This window comes from Salvelinus sp. IW2-2015, linkage group LG33 (genome assembly GCF_002910315.2).
Source record: "Salvelinus sp. IW2-2015 linkage group LG33, ASM291031v2, whole genome shotgun sequence".
In the NCBI taxonomy this organism is placed as follows: Eukaryota; Metazoa; Chordata; class Actinopteri; order Salmoniformes; family Salmonidae; genus Salvelinus; species Salvelinus sp. IW2-2015.
Window position 1 is genome coordinate 16,644,418 of NC_036872.1, and position 24,976 is coordinate 16,669,393.

The following is a 24,976-nucleotide window of genomic DNA, read 5'->3' on the forward strand; positions in this document are numbered from 1 at the left end:
GTGTTGGGTCAATAACCGGAAGGTTTCTGGATCGAATCCCCGAGCTGACAAGATACAAAATCTTTCATTCTCCCCCTGAACAAGGCAGTTAACCAGGTAGGCCGTCATTGTAAATAAGAACTTGTTCTTAACTGACTTGCCTAGTTAAATAAAGGTAAAAAAAAAAATTGTAATTAACATCTGGCACATAGTAGTATCAATGGCGCTGTCCGTGCTAAAATAGGTTTTTTGGGCACTATAGTCCTCTATGGGTACGCTACAGCGGTGTTGCGGATGGGATGGCAGGGGGAGCCAGGTTTCTTCAATCCGAGTGATGCGAAAAGGCATTTGCTATGCGATGCTAGGGGGGAAGGCTTCCACGAGTCCGGAATCTCGTTGTCTATGCAGTCATTTGACCCGGGGTGGTGAGGAGAAGCCTGAGTCGAGAGAAGTTAGATAGGCATGAGCGCACAATTATTATTATTTTTAATACATTTACCCTCTGGTCTTTCGGACAGCAAAATCATAGTAAAGGAATATTTGAGCCTGTTTGACTTTTTCTTAGTGAGTAAATGGATTTATGAAAAACGACGAACGGATCTTCTATCGATTCTAAAATCTATTAGAACTGGAGTAGGGGAGATTTGTGACAAAAGTACAACTAGATGTAATCATATTTTATTGTAGCCGATGTAGGCCTATGCTAAATGTTTTCCTCTTTCTACGTAGCTACTGACATTTTGAGTTCTATGATCTGGGATTGGGGCACGCTTTTCTCAGGAGCGATTTTTCTTTTGATGCCTTGCGGATTTTCTTTTATTTTGGGCAAGTAGGGTAAACGTGGGTAAAGGCAAATATCTTCTAAAAGTTTCCTTTTAATATTGGAGCGTCTTTACGGGCTAAAGTTAACGACGTTGGATATAAAAGCTTTTGTAAAGTTCTAACATCAAATCTCGCACTCTGAGTACGACATTTTTCTACGCTGGCTGTTTCGTCGACCCTCAAGAAGGTAGGTTTTTTCAAGGTGGGAATTGGGATCATTACTTAAGGCTACATGTTCGGCACAGAGCGTGCGGTTAGAATAACTTTTAGGGAGGTATCTATTATGATTTAGATCAGTATCAGGTATCCACATTTTGACAGATACACACAGGTCTCAGCAAGGACATTTTGTTAGTGTTTTTTATAGTCTGTAGTAGCACTAGTCCCCCCTCCTATATGGAGGCTTTAGAGGGCATGTGTTTCTAGTTTGGAAACAAACCCTGACACTAATGACGTGACTAGAGCTTTTCTTTTCTCATTTTTCACAGATTTAAGAATTTTGTTTTCCCTCCTGTGAAGTCGGTTGACAATTTATTAACATTTGGTGGTAGTTTTGTATTTTAATTTGTTTTTCATGTGCTTAATTGGTTGGGAAGAGTGGGGGGCAATTAAGTTGCCATCTGTGGACGCTCAGTCACCACTGCTAACACTTAGAGAGATAACATTAAAGTTGTCAGTATTTGTTGGAATTTATTGTGACTTTCTTGCTTGATCTCTTCAATTAGCCCACGCATAAGCTTACATTAAGATTCAAATTACCCTAGGTCAGTGTGACATGCAAAATGTAAATACATTTGGCATAGGGTTGTGCATCGGTTTGCATTTTAAATCAAGAAATGTTAGGGCATGGTGGCTATGCAATGTATTTTACTCTGTTTTCTTTACAATGTTTGATTTGATCATTGTTTGTCATTCCCAAGCTTTACCAGAGATATTCTATAGCCTTTTCCTCCCTCACCTGTGTTACTGACAAATTACAACTACAAGTCGGTGCTTGTTTTGACATAAAACACTTTTGCGCAAGAATTTGCTTGAGTGCATCTTCAAAATAGCCAATCATCTGAAATGAATATCTGAAGAACAGTTTTAGTTTCCTTAGCATGGTTCATTTACACCAGCGAGATTGGAAGTAGGTGCCCTTACCTTTAAAAAATGAGGGTGTCATACTTTAAAGGTTCACCTTTTGCTTTAGAAGAGATAAGACTAAGGGGTTCACCACGCCCCTGCTCTCTATATATAGCACATCACTTATTTTCTCTGCAACATTTCCAGTGGAGTCATGAAGTCATCACCCATCCTAACATCCCCAATCTTTTCAAGAGGGAAGAATCCTGATTTACTCCAGCCAAATCACTACACCATCATAGTCCATCTCCCTCAGATTCAGCATCTTTGGATAGTTTTTAGGGAAAGGTGCTTCAGTACTCCAGAGGTGTTCTGTTAAACAAAAACAAGAAAACTATAAACGGGTTTTCGAGAATGAGCTCAGTCAAAAATGACATGCAGTAGCAAGAATGCACATGTTGAATGTACACAACAAAAGTGTTTAGTGCGAAACAAACATTTACATTTAGCATACGCTCTTATCCAGAGCCACTTACAAACATGCTCTCAAATGCATATTGATTGAATTAGGCTTTCTTGCTGTACAAGAACACTGCTTAGAGGTTTCAGTTACAGGTTTTGATTTCGGCCCCTCAGTTGTCAATCCCAGGTAGGGGTGCATACTTACTGGGAGAATAGCATATACAATGCGAACAGGTGACCGTGCTGTTTGCCGATTAATCCTTACTTGTGACTCTTCTTGAAAACAACTGACTGAGATCTACCATCTCTTGCTATGTGAATTAAGGTAAAGGATAATGTCCATGACGCTCCATCTGGGTATCATCCTTGTAGCCTATGTGTTGCAAGAAAAATGTCTCCCATCACTTTCTGTAGTACAGGTACACCTCAGTGAAACTCACTACGTGAAATCATCTGTCCGCTCCTAAAGCCCGCTTTGCCAATTTTAGTGTTGCGGATGCTGCCTTTCTTTGGAAGCAGGTTAAGAATGGATAGCGTCAATGCACCCTAAAATGTTACTTCCAAGTTGGTTTGAAATGAGAGGGAGAGGATGGATGGTTGAGCTAAGAGGCATTCCCTTAAGGAGTTCACCATGAAAACAGTTGTTCTGTTGAGCTGTAGGAAAGGAAGTTAAGAGTTTTCCTGCCCTCTAATTTACTGAGTTGCTGGGTTGGCACATCATTATTGTTGCTTGCTGTTGATGTGGAAAGTTGTGGCGTTAAATAACTTATCAAGATGTTCTCGAATGTAGATTATGTATAATTTACACTGAGTTTACAAAACATTAAGAACACTGACTAGGTGAATACAGGGGAAAGCTATGATCCCTTATTGATGTCACTTGTTAAATCCACTTCAATCAGTGTAGATCAAGGGGAGGAGACAGGTTAAATAAGGATTTTTAATACTATTTGCCAGAGTCACACTCGACCTGTCACAACTCTCCTTCCCTGGCAATAGAGAACAGTAAAACTCCAGCCAACACGTTTAAAAAGGTCAACGGTGACGCCAAATCTCCCAGCATTCCCTTCAACCACTTCCTAAATTCCTCCACAAGGCAGTGGTGACCAATTTGTGAAGGGCATTGTGGGTTTGCTATTTATTTTTCTATTGAGACATTGATTGAGACATGGATTATGTATGTGTGCCACTCAGAGGGTGAATGGGCAAGACAAAATATTTAAGTGCCTTTTGAATGGGGTATGGTAGTGTTTCTAATGTTTGGTTTACTCCGTGTATGTGAAAAAATAGACTGAAGTTACACATCTTTTGAAATGGAGATCAGCTACAATACAATAATGAGTGTGCATAATAACTAAAAATAGTTGTACACTTGGGAGAATTCGAAGGACCTAACAAATCTGACTGTTGCCGTCATGTGAAAGCATCATAACTGGGTGGAATTGACAAATTTAAGAAGGTAAGTGAACTGGCATTGTGGTTCCAGGACAACAACCTCTCCCTCAACATCAGCAAAACAAAGGAGTTGATTGTTGACTACAGGAAGCAGAGGAGGGAATACGCCCTGGTCCATATCAACGGGACTGCAGTTGAGAAAGTCCACATCACCGAGGATTTGACATGGACCAACAACACCACCACTTGTCGTGAGTGGCTGAAGAAATTTGTCATGCCAGCCACGTCCTCTCCAAATACTACTACTGCACCATCGAGAGTGTCCTGACCAGTTGCATCACAGCCTGGTACGGGAATTGCTCTGTCCATGACCGCAAGGCTCTCCAGCAGGTGGTGAAGAAGGTTCAGTATATCACTGTGGTCGTGTTCCCACCCATCCAGGACATCTACACAAAATGGTGCCTGAGGAAGCCCAATAGCATCATCAAGGACCCCACACACCCCATCCACAAGCTGTTCACTCCCTTACTGTTGGGTTGAACTGAGCACCTGCACTGACTCCCTGCACCTTAGCACACACACGCACCTAGACATACAGTGCCTTCAGAAAGTATTCACACCCCTTGACTTTTTCCACATTTTGTTGTGTTACAGCCTGCATTTTAAATGGGTTAAATATAGATTTTGTGTCACTGGCCTACACACAATACCCCATAATGTCAAAATGGAATTCTGATTTGACAAATTAATACAAAATGAAAAGCTGAAATTTCTTGAGTCAATAAATATTCAACACCTTTTGTTATGGCAAGCCTAAATAAGTTCAAGAGTAAAAATGAGCTTAAGTCCCAATAAGTTGCATGGACTCACTCTGTATGCAATAGTGTTTAACATGACTTTTTTAGTCACTACCACCTCTTTGTACCCCAAGCATACATTTATCTGTAAGCCCCTCAGTTGAGCAGTGAATTTCAAACACAGATTCAACCACAAAGACCAGGGAGGTTTTCCTCGCAAAGAAGAGCACCTATTGGTAGATAGGTAAAACAAACAAAGAAAATGCAGACATTGAATATCCCTTTGAGCAAGGTGAATTATTAATTACACTTTGGATGGTGTATCAATACACCCAGTCACTACAAAGATACAGGCATCTTTCCTAACTCAGTTGACAGAGGAAGGAAACCGCTCAGGGATTTAACCATGAGGCCAATGGTGACTTTAAAACAGTTACGGAGTTCAATGGATGTAATAAGAGAACTGAGGATGGATCTATAACATTGTATTTACTCCACAATACTAACCTAAGTGAAAAAAGGAAGCCTGTAAGGAATACAAATATTCCAAAACATGCATCCTGTTTGCATTAAGGCACTAAAGTAAAACTGCAATATAAACGGGCAAATAAATTATCTTTGTCCTGAATACAAGGCATTATGTTTGGAAATCCAAATTCAGCAACACATCACTGAGTACCACATTCATATTTTCAAGCATGGTGGTGGCTGCATCATGTTATGGGTATGCTTTAGCCAGCAACATAACACCCTACATCCCTCTGAAGCTAAGCAGGGTTGGTCCCTGGATGGGAGACCAGATGCTGCTGGAAGTGGTGTTGGAGGGCCATTAGGAGGCACTCTTTCCTCTGGTCTAAAAAATAAATAATTATCCCAATTCCCCAGGGCAGTGATTGGGGGCATTGCTCTATATAAGGTGCCGCCTTTCGGATGGGACGTTAAACTGGTGTCCTGACTATCTGTGGTAGCTAAAGATCGCATGGCACTTATTGTAAGAGTAGGGTTGTTAACTCCCGTGTCCTGGCTAAATTCTCAATCTGACCCTCATACCATCATGGCCACCTAATCATCCCCAGTTTCCATTTGGCTTATTCATCCCCCCTCCTCTCCCCTGTAACTATTCCCCAGGTCATTGCTGTAAATGAGAATGTGTTCTCATTCAACTCACCTGGTAAAATAAGGGTATAAAAGTAATCGGCAAGGACTAGGGAGGGATTTGGGATAAAACTGAATAGAGCTAAGCACAGGCAAAATCCTAGAGGAAAATTTGTTTCTGTCTGCTTTCCAAAAGACACTGGTAGACAAATTCACCTTTCAGCATGACAATAACCTAAAACACATGGTCAAATCTACACTGGAGTTACTTACCAATGAGTATATTGAATGTTCCTGAGTGGCCTAGTTAGTTTTGACTTAAATCGATATGAAAATCTATGGAAAGACTTAAAAATGGCTGTCTAGCAGTGATCGACAACCAACTTGACAGAGCTTAAAGAATTTTCTAAAGAATAATGTGCAACTATTGTACAATCCAGGTGTGAAAAGCTCTTAGAAATGTACCCAGAAAGACTCACAGCTGTAAGCGCTGCCAAGGTGATTCAGGGGTTTGACTCAGGGGTTTGAATACTTATGTAAATGGGATATTTCTGTCTTAAATTGTCAATAAATGCGTAAAGGTTTCTAGCATGTTTTAATTTTGTCATTATGGGGTGTTGTGTGTAGATGGGTGAGAAAATATATTTAATAAATTTTGAATTCAGGCTGTAACAAGATAATGTGGAATAAGTCAAGGAGTATGCATACTTTCTGAAGGCACTCATACATGCTACACACACATTACAATGCATTATTGCAACCACTTGAAAGGAATTCCTCTCCTCCCTCTGCAACTTTGTTGTCCACCTACCGTCCCATTTCCTGGTCGATCAAGGAAGTGGTTAATAGAAATTGGCGCATTATTTCACAGCGACCCCAGTTTTGGTAAAGCGTTTGAATCCGTCCTGAGGTTTTTCCTATAAAAGACCCTCAAATTTAAAGAATTGCTTAAGGTCAGATTTGCCCCCCCAAAAAAGCATAGCATTTCATGTCTATCATTCTAGGTGGCAATTTCCCTTGTCACAACTACGTTCACTGTTATGCCATGATCAGAGGGAGCTCTCTTATCCATTCTATTCGGGTGACAGGATAAAGGTTTGAGGTTGAATAACCTGTAACATGAAATATGTTGTATATCTCCTTAAGTGTTCCTCTAACTGAATGGCACAGCAGTCTTTTTACGGGCTCCTGACCAATTGTGCTATTTTGTGCTGTTTTTTTCCCGCTGATCTTACCTTTTTATGTACATAAAAAGTTCCCGCCATCGTTTCCTATGACTGTAAAGAGCTTCTGGACATCAACAGTGATCACTATCCTCAATTTGGATGAAGATTTCTACTTCAGTGAGTCGGAAGCGAAGAACAAACTGCTCATCCAGGACCAGGCCCAAATCCCTGACACTCAATTAAAAAGGCGTTATAGAGTCCGGCGTGCGGGATACCTGACGATACCTGAAACCGCCTCTAGCCTCCGTTCCATTGACGAATGTGCAGTCACTAGAGAATAAACTAGACGAGCGCCGTTTGAGACTATCCTATCAACGTGATCTGAAGAACTGTAATATCCGGTGTTATTCATGGCTGAACATGCAAAACATATACACAGCTGTTTTTCTATACATCGGCAGGACAGAACGGCAGATTCAGGTAAGGTTGGGGGGGGGGGGGGGGGGGTGTTTCATTGTTAACAGCTGGTGCTCGATCTCTAATATTAATGAAGTTTCGAGTTTCTGCTCCAATCAGGAGAATACCTCTTGATAAGCTGTATACAGTACTATTTACTTAGTGGTCTATTTACCACCATAAACTGATGATGGCACTAAGACCGCCCTCAACAAGCTGTATAGCGCCATAAGCAAACAAGAAAATGCTCACCCAGAGGCGGCGCTCCTAGTGGCCGGTAATTCTAATGTAGGAAAACTGAAATCCGTTTGACCTATTTTCTACCAGCATGTCACCTGTGCAACTAGAGGCGAAAAACTGTAGATCACTACTCCACGCATAGAGATGCATACGAATCTCTCCCTCGCCCTCCATTTGGTAAATCTGACCATAACTCTATCCCCCTGATTCCTGCTTAAAAACTCAAACCGGAAGTTTGTCTCTGTGCCCAAGAATGCCAAGGTAACATGTCTAAATGACTATCACCCCTTAGAGCTCACATCTGTAGCCATGAAATGCTTTCAAAGGCTGATCATGGCTCACATCAACACCATCATCCCAGACAGCCTGGATCCACTTCAATTTGCATATCGCCCCAACAGATCCAGAGATGACGCAATCTCTATTGTACTCCACACTGCCCTTTCCCACCTGGACAAAAGGAACACCTACTTGAGAATGCTGTTCATTGACTACAGCTCAGTGTTCAACACCGTAGTGCCCTCCAAGCTCATCACTAAGCTAAGGACCCTGGGATTAAACACCTCCCTCTGCAACTGAATCCAAGACTTCTTTACGGCCCATCCCCAGGTGGTAAGGGTAGGCAACAACACATACGCCATGCTAACCCTCAACACGGGGGCCTCTCAGATGGGCATACTTAGTCCCCTCTTGTACTCCTTGTTCACCCACGACTACGTGGCCGTGCATGACTCCAATACCATCATTAAGTTTGCAGACGACACAACGGTGGTCGGCCTGATCGACGATGAGATGGCCTACAGGAAGGAGGTCAGAAACCTGGCAGGAGTGGTGCCAGGACAACAACCTCTCCCTCAATGTCAGCAAGACAAAGGAGCTGATTGTGGACTACAGAAAATGGAGGGCCGAGCACGCCCCCGTTCACATCGACAGTGCTGTAGTGGAGCGGGTCGAGAGCTTCAAGTTCCTCTGTGTCTACATCACTAAGGACCTATCATGGTCCAAACACACCAACACAGTCATGAAGAGGGCAAGACTATGCCTCTTCCCCCTCAGGAGGCTGAAAATATTTGTCATGGGCCCTCAGATCCTCAAAGTTCTGCTACATCACCGTTTGGTATGGCAACTGGTTGACATCTAACTGCAAGGCGCTCCCTGCCATCCAGGACCTCTATACCAGGCGGTGTCAGAGGAAGGCCCTAAAACTGTTCAGACTCCAGCCACCCAATTCATGGGCTGTTCTCTCTGCTACTTCACGGCAAGTGGTACTGGAGGGTTTAGTCTGGCATCCAAAAGGCTCCTGAACAGCTTCTACCCCCAAGCCATTAGACTGCTGAACAGTTAATCAAATGGTTACCCGGACTATTTGCGTTGAACTCCTTTTTTTGCATTGACTCTTTTTTTGAACTGGCTCTATGCACATTCTCCAGACTCTACCCACACACTCACATATACTAAACCAACATACACACGCTCACACACACATATGCTCAAACACAAAACACACACATGCATATCGACGCCACACACACTCTCACATACAGTACCAGTCAGAAGTTTGGACACAGCTACTCATTCCAGGGTTTTTGTTTATTTTTTACTATATGTGAAATTAGACAAATTTAATCATGTAGTAACCAAAAAAGTGTTAAACAAATCAAAATATATTTGACATTCTTCAAAGTAGCCATCCTCTGCCTTAATGACAGCTTTGCACGCTATTGGCATTCTCTCAAACAGCTTCATGAGGTAGTCACCTGGAATGCATTTCAATTAACAGGAGTGCCTTGTTAAAAGTTCATTTGTGGAATTTCTTTCCTTCTTAATGCGTTTGAGCCAATCAGTTGTGTTGTGACAAGGTAGGGGTGGTATACAGAAGATAGCCCTATTTGGTAAAACACCAAATCTGTATTATGGCAAGAACAGCTCAAATAAGCAAAGAGAAATGACAGTCCATCATTACTTTTAAGACATGAAGGTCAGTCAATACGGAATATTTCAAGAACTTTGAGTGCACCCGCAAAAACCATCAACGGCTATGATGAAACTGGCTTTCATGAGGACCGCCACAGGAAAGGAAGACCCAGAGTTAATAACTCCATTAGAGTTAACTGCACCCAAATAAATGCTTCAGAGTTCAAGACACATCTCAACATCAACTGTTCAGAGGAGACTGCGTGAATCAGGCCTTCATGGTCAAATTGCTGCAAAGAAACCACTACTAAAGGACACCAATATGAAGAAGAGACTTGCTTGGGCCAAGAAACACGAGCAATTGACATTAGACCGGTGGAAATCTGTCCTTTTTGTTCTGATGAGTCCAAATTTGAGATTTTGGTTCCAACCGCCGTGTGTTTATGAGACACAGATTAGATGAATGGATGATCTCTGCATGTGTGGTTCCCACCCTGAAGCATGGTGGTGTGATGGTGTTGGGGTGCTTTGCTGGTGACACTGTCTGTGATTTATTTAGAATTCTAGGAAAATTTAATCAGCATGGCTACCACAGCATTCTGCAGCGATACACCATCCCATCTGGTTTAAGCGTAGTGGGACTATCATTTGTTTTTCAACATGACAATGACCCAACACACCTCCAGGTTGTGTAAGGGCTATTAGACCAAGAAGGAGAGTGTTGGGGTGCTGCATCAGATGACCTGGCCTCCACAATCACCTGACCTCAACCCAGTTGAGATGGTTTTGGACGAGTTGGACCGCAGAGCGAAGCCAACAAGTGCGATTATTCTACAATTTAGAAAATAGTAAAAAATAAAGAAAACCCTTGAATCAGTAGGTGTGTCCAAACTTTTGACTGGTACTGTCCATGTTGACACACTTACACACTTTTCACATACGCTGCTGCTACTCTGTCTATCCTGATTGTGCAGTCACTTTTACCCCTACCTACATGTGCCTATTACCTCAACTGCCTCGTACCTCTGCACATTGACTCAGTACCGGTAATCCTTGTATATAACGTTATTTTATTGTGTTACTATTTCCTTAAAAACAAATCCATTGTTGGGCAATGGCTCGTAAGTAAGCATTTCACTAAAGTTGATACCTGTTGTATTCGTGGCATGTGACAAATACATTTGATTTGATCTATTTTTATTATGTGGGTAAGACCAAACGGGAACTGAAGACAAGGGTTTTTTGAGCATAAGAGCTCCATTTGCAACCTCGCATTTCAATAGCCATAATCATGAACTAAGTGCCTTGCGTTCTATGGGCATTGAAATTTCAAAGATGCCATGTAGGGGAGGAGATTGGGATAAATTACTTCTCCAAAGAGAGACATATTGGTTGGACCACTTGGGCAATCTTGCCCCAGCAGGTCTCAATGAGTTATGTTCCTTTTCTTGTTTTTGTGGAAGGCTATACATTTGTAGGCCAAATATACCCTCCTATAGGCTTTAACATCATAATGTACTGTATGTATGTATATATATTTATTCATGTTTCCCCCACAACTCCCTCTGCTGGGATCTCTTGATTGGGGTAATACTGACATTGTGAATCTATAATTATACCCACCTGTGTGTGGCCTGTATTGTTGTCGTAACATTGCCTCCTATGCATGCTGAAGACGGGCTCATACCCAAAACATTTGTGCGGCAATACAAATATGTTTAGTTACGTTTATTAAGTGCTCTCCTATTGTTTATTTTGTTCTTCATGTACATACGACTAATAAAAGTTCAACTTGAACCCCCATGTAGAGAAGCTTGGTGAATCTGCACAGTAGACTGGCGCTGGGAGTGGAGAAATTAGTGGGGTTGTACTACAGAATCAAACGGAGAGCTAAGGAATTTCATGCATGGATGGATGGATACAGTGAACAGTAATTACGGGGCCATGCTTGGGCTTATACCCTGTCTCTGCATGTTTGGGTGGGAAGGAAAATAAATGCACCATAACTTTTCATTGTCAATGTGAAGGCAGAGCATTCTGATTTCTTAATAACTTCACGTTTTATCTTCTCAGATTTCTGTCTCTCTATAAAAGTGTTGTTTTTGCAGAACTCAACACTCTTGTGTAAACTTCATTGCTCATTGATCCACCAGCTCATCTCTGTCTCAACTAGTTTGGCGCAGTGGATTCAGTGTGATCGTAAATTCAGTGGAGGCTATGTGACACGATGAGCAGTGACCCACCACAGCTATTGTTTGGGAGAAAATGTTTTTGTTAACTTGGATGAATGTCTGCTTACTTTCAGTGTAATTGCAGCCTTAGGGTCCCATTTCAAGGACCCATAAAAACAATGTTGGTGTCAACTGTCAGAGGCTACATCTTTTGTAACATCCATGAGATGAGGATATTTTTACACAGGTCAAGCGTTGCTGCAGACTCACAATGCATAATATGTCAATGACTGTTATTCTCCTTAGTTGTAGGAAATGCTGAGAATAAATAAATTTCATGTCTTGTTCCTATTTTGTGTGCTTTTCTCAAAATGTCTTGTCAGGTCCCAGAAAAGACTAGCTGACCACAACCTAGGCCTGAACACTTTGTCCATGTCAATTATCCCTTTTTATGTGAACTTAAAAATAACCGTCAAAGGTGATGGGTTTTTCTGATTTACGTAATATTCAGAAAACATTAACCACTCACCATTAGTGTGTGTCTTGTGCGGTATGTTTTTAGCATAGGCCTACAGTAAAAACACAGGTTGCACTTGACAAACTTGGAAGTGGGCCGTTGCATCATATTTCACTCCCCGAAGACCCCATTTGTTCCTTCATCATGAAACGTTGTGTAGTGGTCGCGCTCTGGGAACGTGGTTGGCTGTGTGGACTTCTGTCTGGCAGCTGAAGTGGATACTTGGAGCCTGACCAGGCACTGACTCACTGCTTACGGGCCTGTGATGACCAAACTCCTTTATCCCCCGGGACCCTCTGATCCAACTCAGCTGCCGGAACACTGGGCCATTCTTGGAAAGTGAAATAGAATTTCTTTAGATGACAGTACAAGGAACATGTTTAAGTGGAGAACACTTATGAAGACCATCAGAATTGACTGAACATTATTCCTCTGTCGAGTCATGGGGATGACCTGACCTCCACTGGATGTTTCCCATAGATACTTTTCTGATTTGCTTGGATCTGTAGAATCTGTATCACACCAACCTGCTTTTCCATAAGTGAACTATGTAGACTGTCACCACATGCACTGACACATCCTATATCTCCTCACGTTTATTGCTGATTCATTCTAGAGATTATTCATATTTCCATATGTCTTTTAATGCTTGATACTTTGGACAAACTGTACGTTTATTGTGTATAGCCTACTTCATGAATGTTTTAATGCAACAGTTAGGCTAGTTCTCAGAAGCCTGCACCCTACAACAAACATTTGTTTCACACCACTTGACAGGCATGAGAACAAATGGGGGTTGGGGCCAAAACCAACTGTTAGGTGATAGATCTGTAAGTGTGGAAACTACGTCTTGGCTGCCTCTCTACAGGGGTATCACATAACAACCCTGAGTTTTGGGGTCCTTTAACAAATTCCTAAAGGGGGATTATGGGAATTAGGGGCAAGTGTTAATCTCCCTGGCCAGATGCTGCAGGGTGATGGGGCGAGCAGATGTGCATGTGAGGGTCACCCACAGCAGCGTGCCTATTTACAACACGTCCTCAGCTTCATTATGCCATCGACAGCCATGGGGGAGCAATACTCTCAATGCTCTTGGATTACCCATCCCCCCCTGTCCCGTGACATTAGCTCTGCCTGCCCAGTTATCTATCGCCTTTCATGAATCCCTATAGGAATTCACCTTTTGTTTCCTCTCTTCATTCTTAATTGTATCGTCCTTGTTGTATCTTGGCAAGAAGATGACTAACACTCATTGTTGCCTTTTTTTTAGAACACGCTTATTTAAAGTTACTGGTTGTGAAAGTTTTTTTTTTAGATACTGTTGCATAGAAATACCTTTTGTTAAAATAACCTTTTTCCTCTGTGTAATTAGAGACTAGCTGTATGGGTTTGACAGTGAAACATTTGAATCTCGCCTCCCAGGGTTTGTATGTAGTAATACTATTACGTACAGACCATGAAAATGTATCATGCCTCTTTGTTTCTTTTGTTCTTACTTGTTTAGAACTACGTAATACAATTTCACTTATTTGTTTTGTAATACCTGAACAATCTGATGCATGCTTTGTTTGTATTTTCTTATCACACTGGGATTATCTGCATTTACAGAAAATGCAAACCACCAAGCTCATTTGAAATTCAAAATCATACTGTCCAAAAAATTGATTTTTATCAAATCAAACTTTATTTGTCACATACAACAGGTGTATTATACCTTACCAGGAAATGCTTACTTACAAGACCTTAACCAACAATGCAGTTCCAAAAAATTCTAACACAATTTTTAAATCTGCTGTACTTAATTCTCAATTGTGCAGTGTTAGTCTTTACATAAATAATGAGTGAGTTTGACATGAAATGCAATAGATCCCTTGTGATAAATCCGTCTGAGTGTTTCAGCACAGCTCAGCATCTACTCTTCCTCCGCACGCTAACTCTCAAAGCTCTCGTTTTATGCAAGGCACTCAACAAAGGCTCATAACTTCGCATTTGTGTTTGACATGCCTCATTTGTGAGCACAGTTTCACCTTGTGGTGTTTTTGTTCCTCCAGGTTGGCACAGTGAATGGCTCAGTGCTGATTCCCCAGAGGTCCCGATGGCATTCCATTCACAGAGCAATCAACAGCTGTAGCGGCCCTCACAGGATGTTGGCGGTGCGGAGTACGCTGGTGGTTCTGGCCTTGCTTCCCCACATTTTACCATCCCAGGCCCGGCCTGCCATCCCCGATGAAGGTAAGGCTCCTGCCTGGCCTCTTTTAAAATATACACATATATGGCGCCAGTCGATCACCTAAATGTATGTCTTCTTGTGTGTCACATTTCTCTTCATCATGTTTTCTAGTCAAAATGAACCACAATATATTTACTGGCTCTTATCCCAGACCCTTTTGAAATGGGTCATATGCTGGTCTTTTTTATTATTAATTTACATCCGTAGATGGATTTAGAGATGAGATGACGTAGTTATTTTATTTTACAAGCACTCCATTTTACCAGTAATTCTTTAATTCCTCTGGTCTCTGTAGCTGTGCAAGAATCTGGAGACTTTTCCAGTGTTTGAAGTTTTTCTCTTTGTAGTCTGTGTAGCCCCCTCCCATTTCCCTGTATTTGATGTAATGTAGGGAGCCCAACTGGATCTAACTCGACAGGGCTGCATTTGTAACCCTGGAGACATTTCGCTGTATGCTTTCAGTATCTACTCTTTTATATTCTTGTAAAGCTCAGATAGCTAACTTCTAAGTTGCCTTTTCAGCTGAAAAAAACAGAATAGAGTCACTGAAATAGAATCCTGAAAAATGTTTATTTGGGCTGAATTCCAATAGTGTAATGGCTGCCTGGACTTGTGGGTGGATAGTTTTGGGTGTTTACACTCTGGAATCGGAAGTAGAGTGCTGCAAATGGAATATAATAAAGCCCAGCATTATAATTAGAGTAATTTATGAAAGATGGTCTTTTTTTGGGCAGTAAGCCTTAAAATAAAACTAGGCAGAGCTGTGTTTATCCCAACACTGAGACAGGGAGGGAGTAAATAGCTCCCATCTGTAGCCTCAGGCCCAGGCAGCTACACTACATAGCTAGCAATTCCTGCTACTTTCCTCTCCTCTTTTGTTATGAAAATGTTTTTTTTTTGTCACAGAGGGAAGAGTTAACTGCCAGAGAAACTATAAATGAGCTGTACAACAAAAAAAAAAAAAAAAACTTTATTTAAGGTTGGAACCATTGGAGACCTTTCTAAGCCAAAGAGATATGGTTTTTAAGAAAACAGTGTATTTTCTTACAGCTAGAATGAGAGAGACTGGAGGATATATGTGACCGCTCGATTCGGTCTTAGGTAGCAACATTTGAAATTGTGTTTTTTACATTGGATAAAAGTAGAGACTAAGAGCTAGAAAATTGTATATCATACACTATAGTTGAGGAACAATGTGAAAGTAATTCTGCTGTGAAAGTTGATCAACTTTTGAGAAAATGGCCCTTGAATGTTTTGGTACACGTACTGTAGAGCTCTTCTTTGTCTACACCCATTCAGCATAGTTCACACCCTCTTAAGCTTTAGCCCCACCCATCTCTTTTAATTAACCTCTCTAGGGTACGTGGGACGGTAGCGTCTCACCTCTTCAACAGCCAGTGAAACTGCAGGGGGCCTAATTCAAAACAACAGAAATCCCATAATTAAAATTCCTCAAACATACATGTATTTTACACCATTTTAAAGATACGCTTGTTGTAAATCCAGCCACAGTGTCCAATTTTCAAAAAGGCTTCACGACGAAAGCAAACCAAACGATTATGTTAGGTGAGTGCCTATTCACAGAATAACACAGCCATTTTTCCAGCCAAAGAGAGGATTCACAAAAAGCAGAAATATATAAAAAATTAATCACTAACCTTTGATGATCTTCATCAGATGACACTCATAGGACTTCATGTTACACAATACATGTATGTTTTGTTCGGTAAAGTTCATATTTATATCAAAAAATCTGAGTTTACATTGGCGCGTTACGTTCAGAAGTTCCAAAACATCCGGTGATTTTGCAGAGAGCCACATCAATTTACAGGAATACTCATAATAAACATTGCTAAAAGATACAACTGTTATGCATGTTATGCATAATCTGAGGTCGGCGCTCAGAGCCCAATCAAGACAAAAATATATCCGCCATATTGTGCAGTCAACAGAAGTCAGAAATAACATAATAAACATTCACTTACCTTTGATGATCTTCATCAGAATGCACTCCCATGAATCCAAGTTCCACAAGAAATGTTTGTTTTGTTCGATAATGTCCATCATTTATGTCCAAATTCCTCCTTGTTGTTCTAGCGTTCAGTACACTTTCCAAACTCACGACGCGCGMWCAAGTCCAGCGGAAAGTACGGACGAAAAGTTAAAAAAGTTATATTACAGTCTGTAAAAACATGACAAACGAAGTATTGAATCAATCTTTAGGATGTTTTTAACATAATTCTTCAATGTTCCAACCGGAGAATTCCTTTGTCTTCAGAAGTGCGATGGAACAGAGCTCGCTCTCACATGAACGCGCATGGTCAGCGCATGTTCAGGTCATGGTAGACCTTACTCAATCCCCTCTCATTCGGTCCCACTAAACAGTAGAGGCATCAGACAAGGTTCTAACGATTGTTGACATCTAGTGGAAGCCTTAGGAAGTGCAACATTACCAATATCCCACTGTATCTTCAATAGGAGCTGAGTTGAAAATCGACCAACCTCTGATTTCCCACTTCCTGGTTGGATTTCTTCTCAGGTTTTTGCCTGCCATATGAGTTCTGTTATACTCACATACATCATTCAAACAGTTTTAGAAACTTCAGAGTGTTTTCTATCCAAATCAAATGCGCTTTAACTTAAATGTTTAAAATCTGAAAATGTAGCTAGATAGATGCTCTTACCCGTACACATGGATGCACGCTTCTCCTTCTCTGTCACGGATGCCCTTATTTTTGTATTTATTTAACTAGGCAAGTCAGTTAAGAACAAATTCTTATTTACAATGATGGCCTACCCCGGCCAAACCCTCCCCTAACCCGGACGACGCTGGGCCAATTGTGCGCCGCCCTATGGGACTCCCGAACACGGCCAGTTATGATACAGCCTGGGATCGAACCAGGGTCTGTTATAACGCCTCTAGCACTTAGATGCAGGGCTTTAGACCGCTGCACCACTCGGGAGTCATTACAATGTAATCCAGAGATGGGTGTTTAATACAACAGCCTTCTGTGTGTTCTCTTTTCGACTCCACCCGCATATCAAATGCCAGAATGTTCTCCACCTCCTTAGCTATCCTACTCTGCTTCGACCAGGCATTCCACTGATTTCAAAACTGTCCCCCAGAAAGTGTAGAGGAACACTTTTGCAGATATTTGTGATATCTTTCAAAAAAGCTATGTTAGAAAGGATTACCTACACATACTGAGCAGCCCTTCAGTTACACACTGAAGCGTTCTACGAGGCAGACCAATCGCAACTCCTCTCTCGGCATGTCCAGCCCATCATTATCTCAGGCAATCATTGCTAGCTGGAAGGTTCCAGTCTTTTCCCGTGGCTAAACCAACTAGGCTCGTCACGTAACAATTGTATTCATATTTACAGATGGCATACAAGTTGGTTATTAAGTTCACATGTTCCAGAAGGCATTTCTGCCAAAAAACGTGTTTTGATTAAAAGAAAGTTAAGTTTACGTTCAAATGCCTCTCGTGTGAAGTAGTGACGCTTGACATACGCCTAGTTTCCTGAAACAAGTCACATATTGCCAGTGTGGTGGGGAGCATGATGCATTGTCTTTCTCCAAACAGTTTTCATACCCAAATGGTCAGGTACTATCTAGGGCCCCTTCTGCATTTCCTCCAGTCCTTTCCCTGTGCTCTCCCGCTGGGGGACTGATCGCTTCAGCTGTCCACAAACCATCACGGTAGAAGCATTTGGTCACGTTCTTTTTGCACATGGGTGGGAAACAAAATAGCTTATGTGGAAATTGTCATGTTTTTAGGCCTCAGGACAGGAGGACAGCACAGTCAAAAGATTCCACTGGGAAACAATATATAATTCTAGGGAGGGCCTTTTAATCCCAATCCTTCTCACAGACAAACAAGCCACAAACAAATACTCAAGCCTCCACATGTTCATAACACTCAAGATAGTGAGTGCGCTAAGATAACTTACTTGAAAATACAAAGAGAAATACTCGTTTGCCTGTGCTTAGCTCTATTACATTTACCCCCCCCCCAATAAAAACCAAGCATACCCATAACATGATGCAGCCACCACCATGCTTGAAAATATGAAGAGTGGTACTCAGTGATGTGTTCTGTTGGATTTGCCCCAAATACACTCCATGGCCAAACGTGTATGGACACCCCTTCAAATTAGTGAATTTGGCTATTTCAGCCAAACACGTTGCTGACTTGTATATAAAATCGAGCACAAGGCCATGCAATCTCCATAGACAAACATTAAGCAGTAGACTGTCTGGTACTGACGAGCTCAGTGACTTTCAATATGGCACCAAAATAGGATGCCACCTTTCCAACAAGTCAGTTCGTGAAACCTCTGCTCTGCTAGAGCTGCCCCGGTCAACTGTAAGTTATGTTATTGTGAAGTGGAAATGTCTAGAAGCAACAACGGCTCAGCCGTGAAGTGGTAGGCTACACAAGCTCACAGAACAGCACCGCTAAGTGTAAAAATCGTCTGTCCTTGGTTGCAACACTCACTACCGAGTTCCAAACTGCCTCTGGAAGCAACGTCAGCACAATAACTGTTCGTCAGGAGCTTCATGAAATGGGTTTCCATGGACAAGCAGCTGCACACAAGCCTAAGATCCAAGCGTCGGCTGGAGTGGTGTGAAGCTCGCCGCCGTTGGACTCTGAAGCAGTAGAAACGCTTTCTCTGGAGTGATGAATCACGTTTCACCATCTGGCAGTCCGACTGACGAATCTGGGATTGGCAGATGCCAGGAGAATGCTACCTGCCCAAATGCATAGTGCCAACTGTAAAGTTTGGTCTGGGGCTGTTTTTCAGAGTTTTAGGCTATGCCTCTTAGTTTCAGTGAAGGGAAAATGTAATGCTACAGCAAGTCCCCGCAGCAATGTTCCAACATCTAGTGGAAGCCTTCCCAGAAGAGTGGAGGCAGCAAAGGGCGGACCAACTCCATATTAATGCCCATGACTTTGGAATGAGATGTTTGACGAGCATGTGTCCACATACTTTTGGCAATGTAGTGTATGACGCTTTGTATTCATGACATAAAGTTAATTTCCTATTTTTGCAGTTTTACTTAAGTTACTTATTGCAAACAGGATACATGTTTTTGGAATATTTTTATCCTGTGCAGGCTTCCTTGTTTTCACTCTGTCATTTAGGTTAGTATTATGGAGTAACTATGATGTTGTTGATCCATCCTCAGTTTTCTCTTATCGCAGCCATTAAACTCTAACTGTTTTAAAGTCACCATTGGCCTCATGGTGAAATCCCTGAGCAGTTTCCTTCCTCTCCGGCAACTGCGTTAGGAAGGACGCCTATATACAGTGGGGAGAACAAGTATTTGATACACTGCCGATTTTGCAGGTTTTCCTACTTACAAAGCATGTAGAGGTCTGTAATTTTTATCATAGGTACACTTCAACTGTGAGAGACGGAATCTAAAACAAAAATCCAGAAAATCACATTGTGTGATTTTTAAATAATTAATTTYAATTTTATTGCATGACATAAGTATTTGATACATCAGAAAAGCAGAACTTAATATTTGGTACAGAAACCTTTGTTTGCAATTACAGAGCTCATACGTTTCCTGTAGTTCTTGACCATGTTTGCACACACTGCAGCAGGGATTTTGGCCCACTCCTCCATACAGACCTTCCCCAGATCCTTCAGGTTTCGGGGCTGTCGCTGGGCAATACGGACTTTCAGCTCCCTCCAAAGATTTTCTATTGGGTTCAGGTCTGGAGACTGGCCTAGACCACAGGAACCTTGAGATGCTTCTTACGGAGCCACTCCTTAGTTGCCCTGGCTGTGTGTTTCGTTTCTTGTTGTCATGCTGGAAGACCCAGACAGACCCATCTTCAATGCTCTTACTGAGGGAAGGAGGTTGTTGGCCAAGATCTTGCGATACATGGCCCCATCCATCCTCCCCTCAATACGGTGATTTCGTCCTGACCCTTTGCAGAAAAGCATCCCAAAGAATGATGTTTCCACCTCCATGCTTCACGGTTGGGATGGGTCTTGGGGTTGTACTCATCATCCTTCTTCCTCCAAACACGGCGAGTGGAGTTTAGACCAAAAAGCTCTATTTTTGTCTCATCAGACCACACGACCTTCTCCTATTCCTCCTCTGGATCATCCAGATGGTCATTGGCAAACTTCAGACGGGCCTGGACATGCGCTGGTTTGAGCAGGGGGACCTTGCATGCGCTGCAGGATTTTAATCCATGATGGCGTAGTGTGTTACTAATGGTTTTCTTTGAGACTGTGGTCCCAGCTCTCTTCAGGTCATTGACCAGGTCCTGCTGTGTAGTTCTGGCTGATCCCTCACCTTCCTCATGACATTGATGCCCCACGAGGTGAGATCTTGCATGGAGCTCCAGACGAGGGTGATTGACCGTCATCTTGAACTTCTTCCATTTTCTAATAATTGCGCCAACAGTTGTTGCCTTCTCACCAAGCTGCTTGCCTATTGCCCTGTAGCCCATCCCAGCCTTGTGCAGGTCTACAATTTTATCCCTGATGTCCTTACAACAGCTCTCTGGTCTTGGCCATTGTGGAGAGGTTGGAGTCTGTTTGATTGAGTGTGTGGACAGGTGTCTTTTATACAGGTAACGAGTTCAAACAGGTGCAGTTAATACAGGTAATGAGTGGAGAACAGGAGGGCTTCTTAAGAGAAAAACTACAGGTTTGTGAGAGCCGGAATTCTTACTGGTTGGTAGGTGATCAAATACTTATGTCATGTAATAAAATGCAAATTAATTACTTAAAAATCATACAATGTGATTTTCTGGATTTTTGTTTTAGATTTCGTCTCACAGTTGAAGTGTACCTATGAAAAATTACAGACCTCTACATGCTTTGTAAGTAGGAAAACCTGCAAAATCGGCAGTGTATCAATACTTGTTCTCCCACTGTATCTTTTAGCGCTGGGTGTATTGATACACCATTTTGTTGTTTTTACACATCTACAATAGGTGCCTTCTTTGCGAGACATTGGAAAACTTCCCAGGTCTTTGTGGTTGAATCTGTTTGAAATTCACTGCTCGACTGAAGGACCTTACAATTATCTGTATGTGTCGGGTACAGAGATGAGGTAGTCATTCAAAATCATGTTAAACACTATTATTGCACATAGTGAGTCCATGTAACTTATTATGCGACTCGATAAGCACATTTTACTTCTGAACTTATTTATGCTTGCCATTAAACAGGGTTATAATTATTGACTCAAGACATTCCAGCTTTTCATTTTTTATTAATTTGTAAAAAAGTCTAAACATAATTCCACTTAGACATTATGGGGTATTGTGTGTAGGCCAGTGACACAACCTCAATTAGCTCCTTTTAAATTCAGGCTTTAACACAACAAAATGTGGAAAAAGTAAAGTGGTGTGAATACTTTCTGAAGGCACTGTATACAGAGAGAGAGGTTAAAGGCACTGTATACAGAGAGCGGGGTTAAAGGCACTGTATAACAGAGAGCGGGGTTAAAGCACTGTATACAGAGAGCGGGGTTAAAGGCACTGTATACAGAGAGCGGGGTTAAGGCCTGTACAGAAGCGGGGCTAAAGGCACTGTATACAGAAGCGGGGTTAAAGCACTGTATACAGAGAGCAGGGTTAAGGCTGTAATACAGAGAGCGGGGGTTAAAGGCACTGTATACAGAGAGCGGGGTTAAAGGCACTGTATACAGAGAGCGGGGTTTAACGGCACTGTAATACAGAGAGCGGGTTAACGGCACTGTATACAGAGAGCGGGGTTAACGGCACTGTATACAGAGAAGCGGGGTTAAAGGCACTGTATACAGAGAGCGGGGCTAACGGCAACTGTATACAGAGAACGGGCTAACGGAACTGTATACAGAGAGCGGGGCTAACGGCACTGTATACAGACAGCGGGGTTAACGCACTGTATACAGACAGCGGGGTTAAAGGCACTGTATACAGAGAGCGGGGCTAACGGCACTGTATACAGAGAGGGGGCTAACGGCACTGTATACAGAGAGCGGGGCTAAGGCATTGTATACAGAGAGCGGGGTTAACGGCACTGTATACAGAGAGCGGGGTTAACGGCACTGTATACAGAGAGCGGGGTTAACGGCACTATACCTGCTGAACATCAGGGATGTTATGGTGCTAATGAAGTAGACATCAGGGGTTCAGATGGAAATGTTGGCCATTGAAAAACTTTAAGCAAAGGTTATCCCATTAATGTAAACTTTTGGGTTTGCTAATAGACCCTGTGTTGTTCTCACTTCCTGCTATTCCTGTCTGCTATTACACTCCGGCAGGAAATCCCAACAGTCATTCACATGGCATATTGCTTCCTATCTGGAAGCCAGCACAGGTTCTATAGACTGCCGCCTATATGTTCCGTTTTTGGATTCAGTCCTGCGCTCATAGACTCATTTACTTTTTTTTTGTTCAAACCCTGTCTTGCATGCTTACTTCTCGGTCAAAATACCTTTCATGATTTTGTGTAATTAAGTTGATTTTCAGGAATGTCAATCAATTTTTCCAAATAGTTGAAGAAAGTATGCAAGCAGGAATATTCCAGCTGGGATGCTTTCTGAAAATATGGTCTCTAATCCAATCACTGATGCAGAAGGATTAACGGAGCCACAATTTCCTAATGGGCTAGCTGTCTGTTCACCTTTTTATATTCTGAGTTACACACAGATACCGCTTACTGAATGGAAATAATGATGGAATGACTGTTTGTGAAAATACTGTGACTCACAGTATTAGTTAATATGACTCTTTCTTTCTAAATACATAAACTAGACAGACCTCAATTAGACATTGACTCAATGTCCTTACAGCATGTGCGCTTCCCACTTGATTCTCCCATTTGGAAGAAAGAAAAAATCTGGTTATTATGTATGCAAGGTATGTCTGCTCCTCAATAGTGATGACAATGTTGTACTTGGTTGCTGTTCCCAGCTGTAATCATGAAACCGGATTGACTTTGCTCCACAACAGTGACAAGTACATTTTGTACATCTTTCATGGGATATTTATGGGGCGTCTGCAGCTAGATTAATAACTAATGTTGACATAGCCTTATCAGGTTTAGGACGAGGAGGAGAAAAACAAGCATGATCATGGCCCCACACAGAGCATGGTGGAGCCCTTAACGTTTTAGCCCAAGTCTCAATTGGATAGTTCTGGGCTTCCCGTCCCCCCCTTCCCTTTGGTTTTGTTTTTGAGGAGAAAGTTGATCCTACCCCCTGGCCCCTTTTCCTGCTGGGATTAAGGGCCTGTCAGACATATGTGATCCAGGAAATACCTTTACTAGGCCCAACTGAGTGTCACCATGGCAACTGGCACTAGAACTTGCCACTGCAGGCCCTAACTCGCTCTCTCTCTCTCTCCCTCATTCTCTTGTGCACACGCTCTTTCTCTCTCCCCCTTTATTGTTGAGAGGCCTTTGTTGAGATGGAGGGATTACTGTGATCAGGTTTGCTAACGTTGTCCTGAGGGTATGGTATATGGGTGTGCTCCCTGTGTTGGAGGAAGAGCCTAGTATATGTTACATGTAGCAGTGTGCTGTATGTTCAGTCTTCACTTCATTATGAACGCACCAAGAATCTGTCTTCTTTGGACCCAGGAAGAGAGTAGATTCAACACCACTAACTTTTCTTAACATCAATCTTTAGGTTATCTGTTCATAACTAAGCGATCTTTAGATTATGTCTAGAAGCATTTGGGATTCCACGTTCGTGGAATCATAATTGTTGGAATGTATGGATTTTAATCCATCAAGGATATAGGGGGATATAAGTACGTGAGATGCACAGATAGTTGTGACAGAGGAGCAATGAGAATGGCAAAGGATGCAGAACATGTATTTGGGCCACAGTGTTTGTGACAGACATTACCATCTGGAAATGGCAAAGATGGCTTTTTCACTGTATAGCCCAGTCCGCAGCCTATAGCTAGGATTCAGACCACATTGTCCTCTAATGCTTTTCCAGTGTCTACTCAACAAATTTCCCCATAAAGAGCAAGACTCCCAGGCAAGTTTAGCTTGTGACGCTGTGTGCTTTTGTAACCAGACAGACAACACCGTTGTGATGGACAATGTGTCAACATAATTGGGTTACCCCCTCCCCCTGGTCTACTATGTAGTCGTAGAAAAAAGGGGCTCAGGTGTCTAGCTCTGTGTCGCCGTCACCCTCCCCATTCCTCAAATCTAATTCCACCTTCCTCTCCCGAGGAGCTCCTTGCCAGCCTCACAATTTGGCCCTTGACTAATTCAGGGTGCGATTTAATTTAAGGCAGAGGATAGGCAGGGATTGGGTGAAGAAGGTAAGAGGCTGTAGCTCGATTTTCAGCTCTGCAAACGCAAACAAGAGCCTAGATTCAATAAGCTGCCCGTGAATGTGGACGATGGTTCTTTCAGGGACATCGAGGAGAGAGCGGCTCCCTTGTCTTTGTCATTCCTTTCTCATGTAGCTGGGCACAACATTTAGACTAATGGTTGCATCACAGTATATGAGCTTTTTGGACATTTACCGAATGTCAGACATGTTGCAGATTTTAGGTTGAGTTATATGCACTTTTGATTTATGCACTTTTTTTCTTCAATACATTTCCTCAAGACTGGTTGTTGTGGATACTATATGCTGTCTCCTGCTGTATATTATTAAATAAATGTTGATATGCATCTCC

General features: G+C 42.2%; 1 protein-coding gene across 4 annotated transcripts in view; it reads left to right on the top strand.

Annotated features, from left to right (window-relative positions):
• Positions 1-328: 328 nt before the first annotated feature.
• Positions 329-24,976, top strand: part of fgfr1a (fibroblast growth factor receptor 1a) — a 41,877-nt gene continuing 17,229 nt past the window's right edge. For all 4 annotated transcript variants that reach the window (XM_023978614.2, XM_070437026.1, XM_070437025.1 and 1 more), the window contains exons 1-2: positions 329-988; positions 14,131-14,311. In XM_023978614.2, coding sequence (XP_023834382.1) covers positions 14,224-14,311 — 88 coding nt within the window. In that variant the 5' untranslated portion in view covers positions 329-988; positions 14,131-14,223. The remainder of the gene's footprint in view (positions 989-14,130; positions 14,312-24,976) is intronic.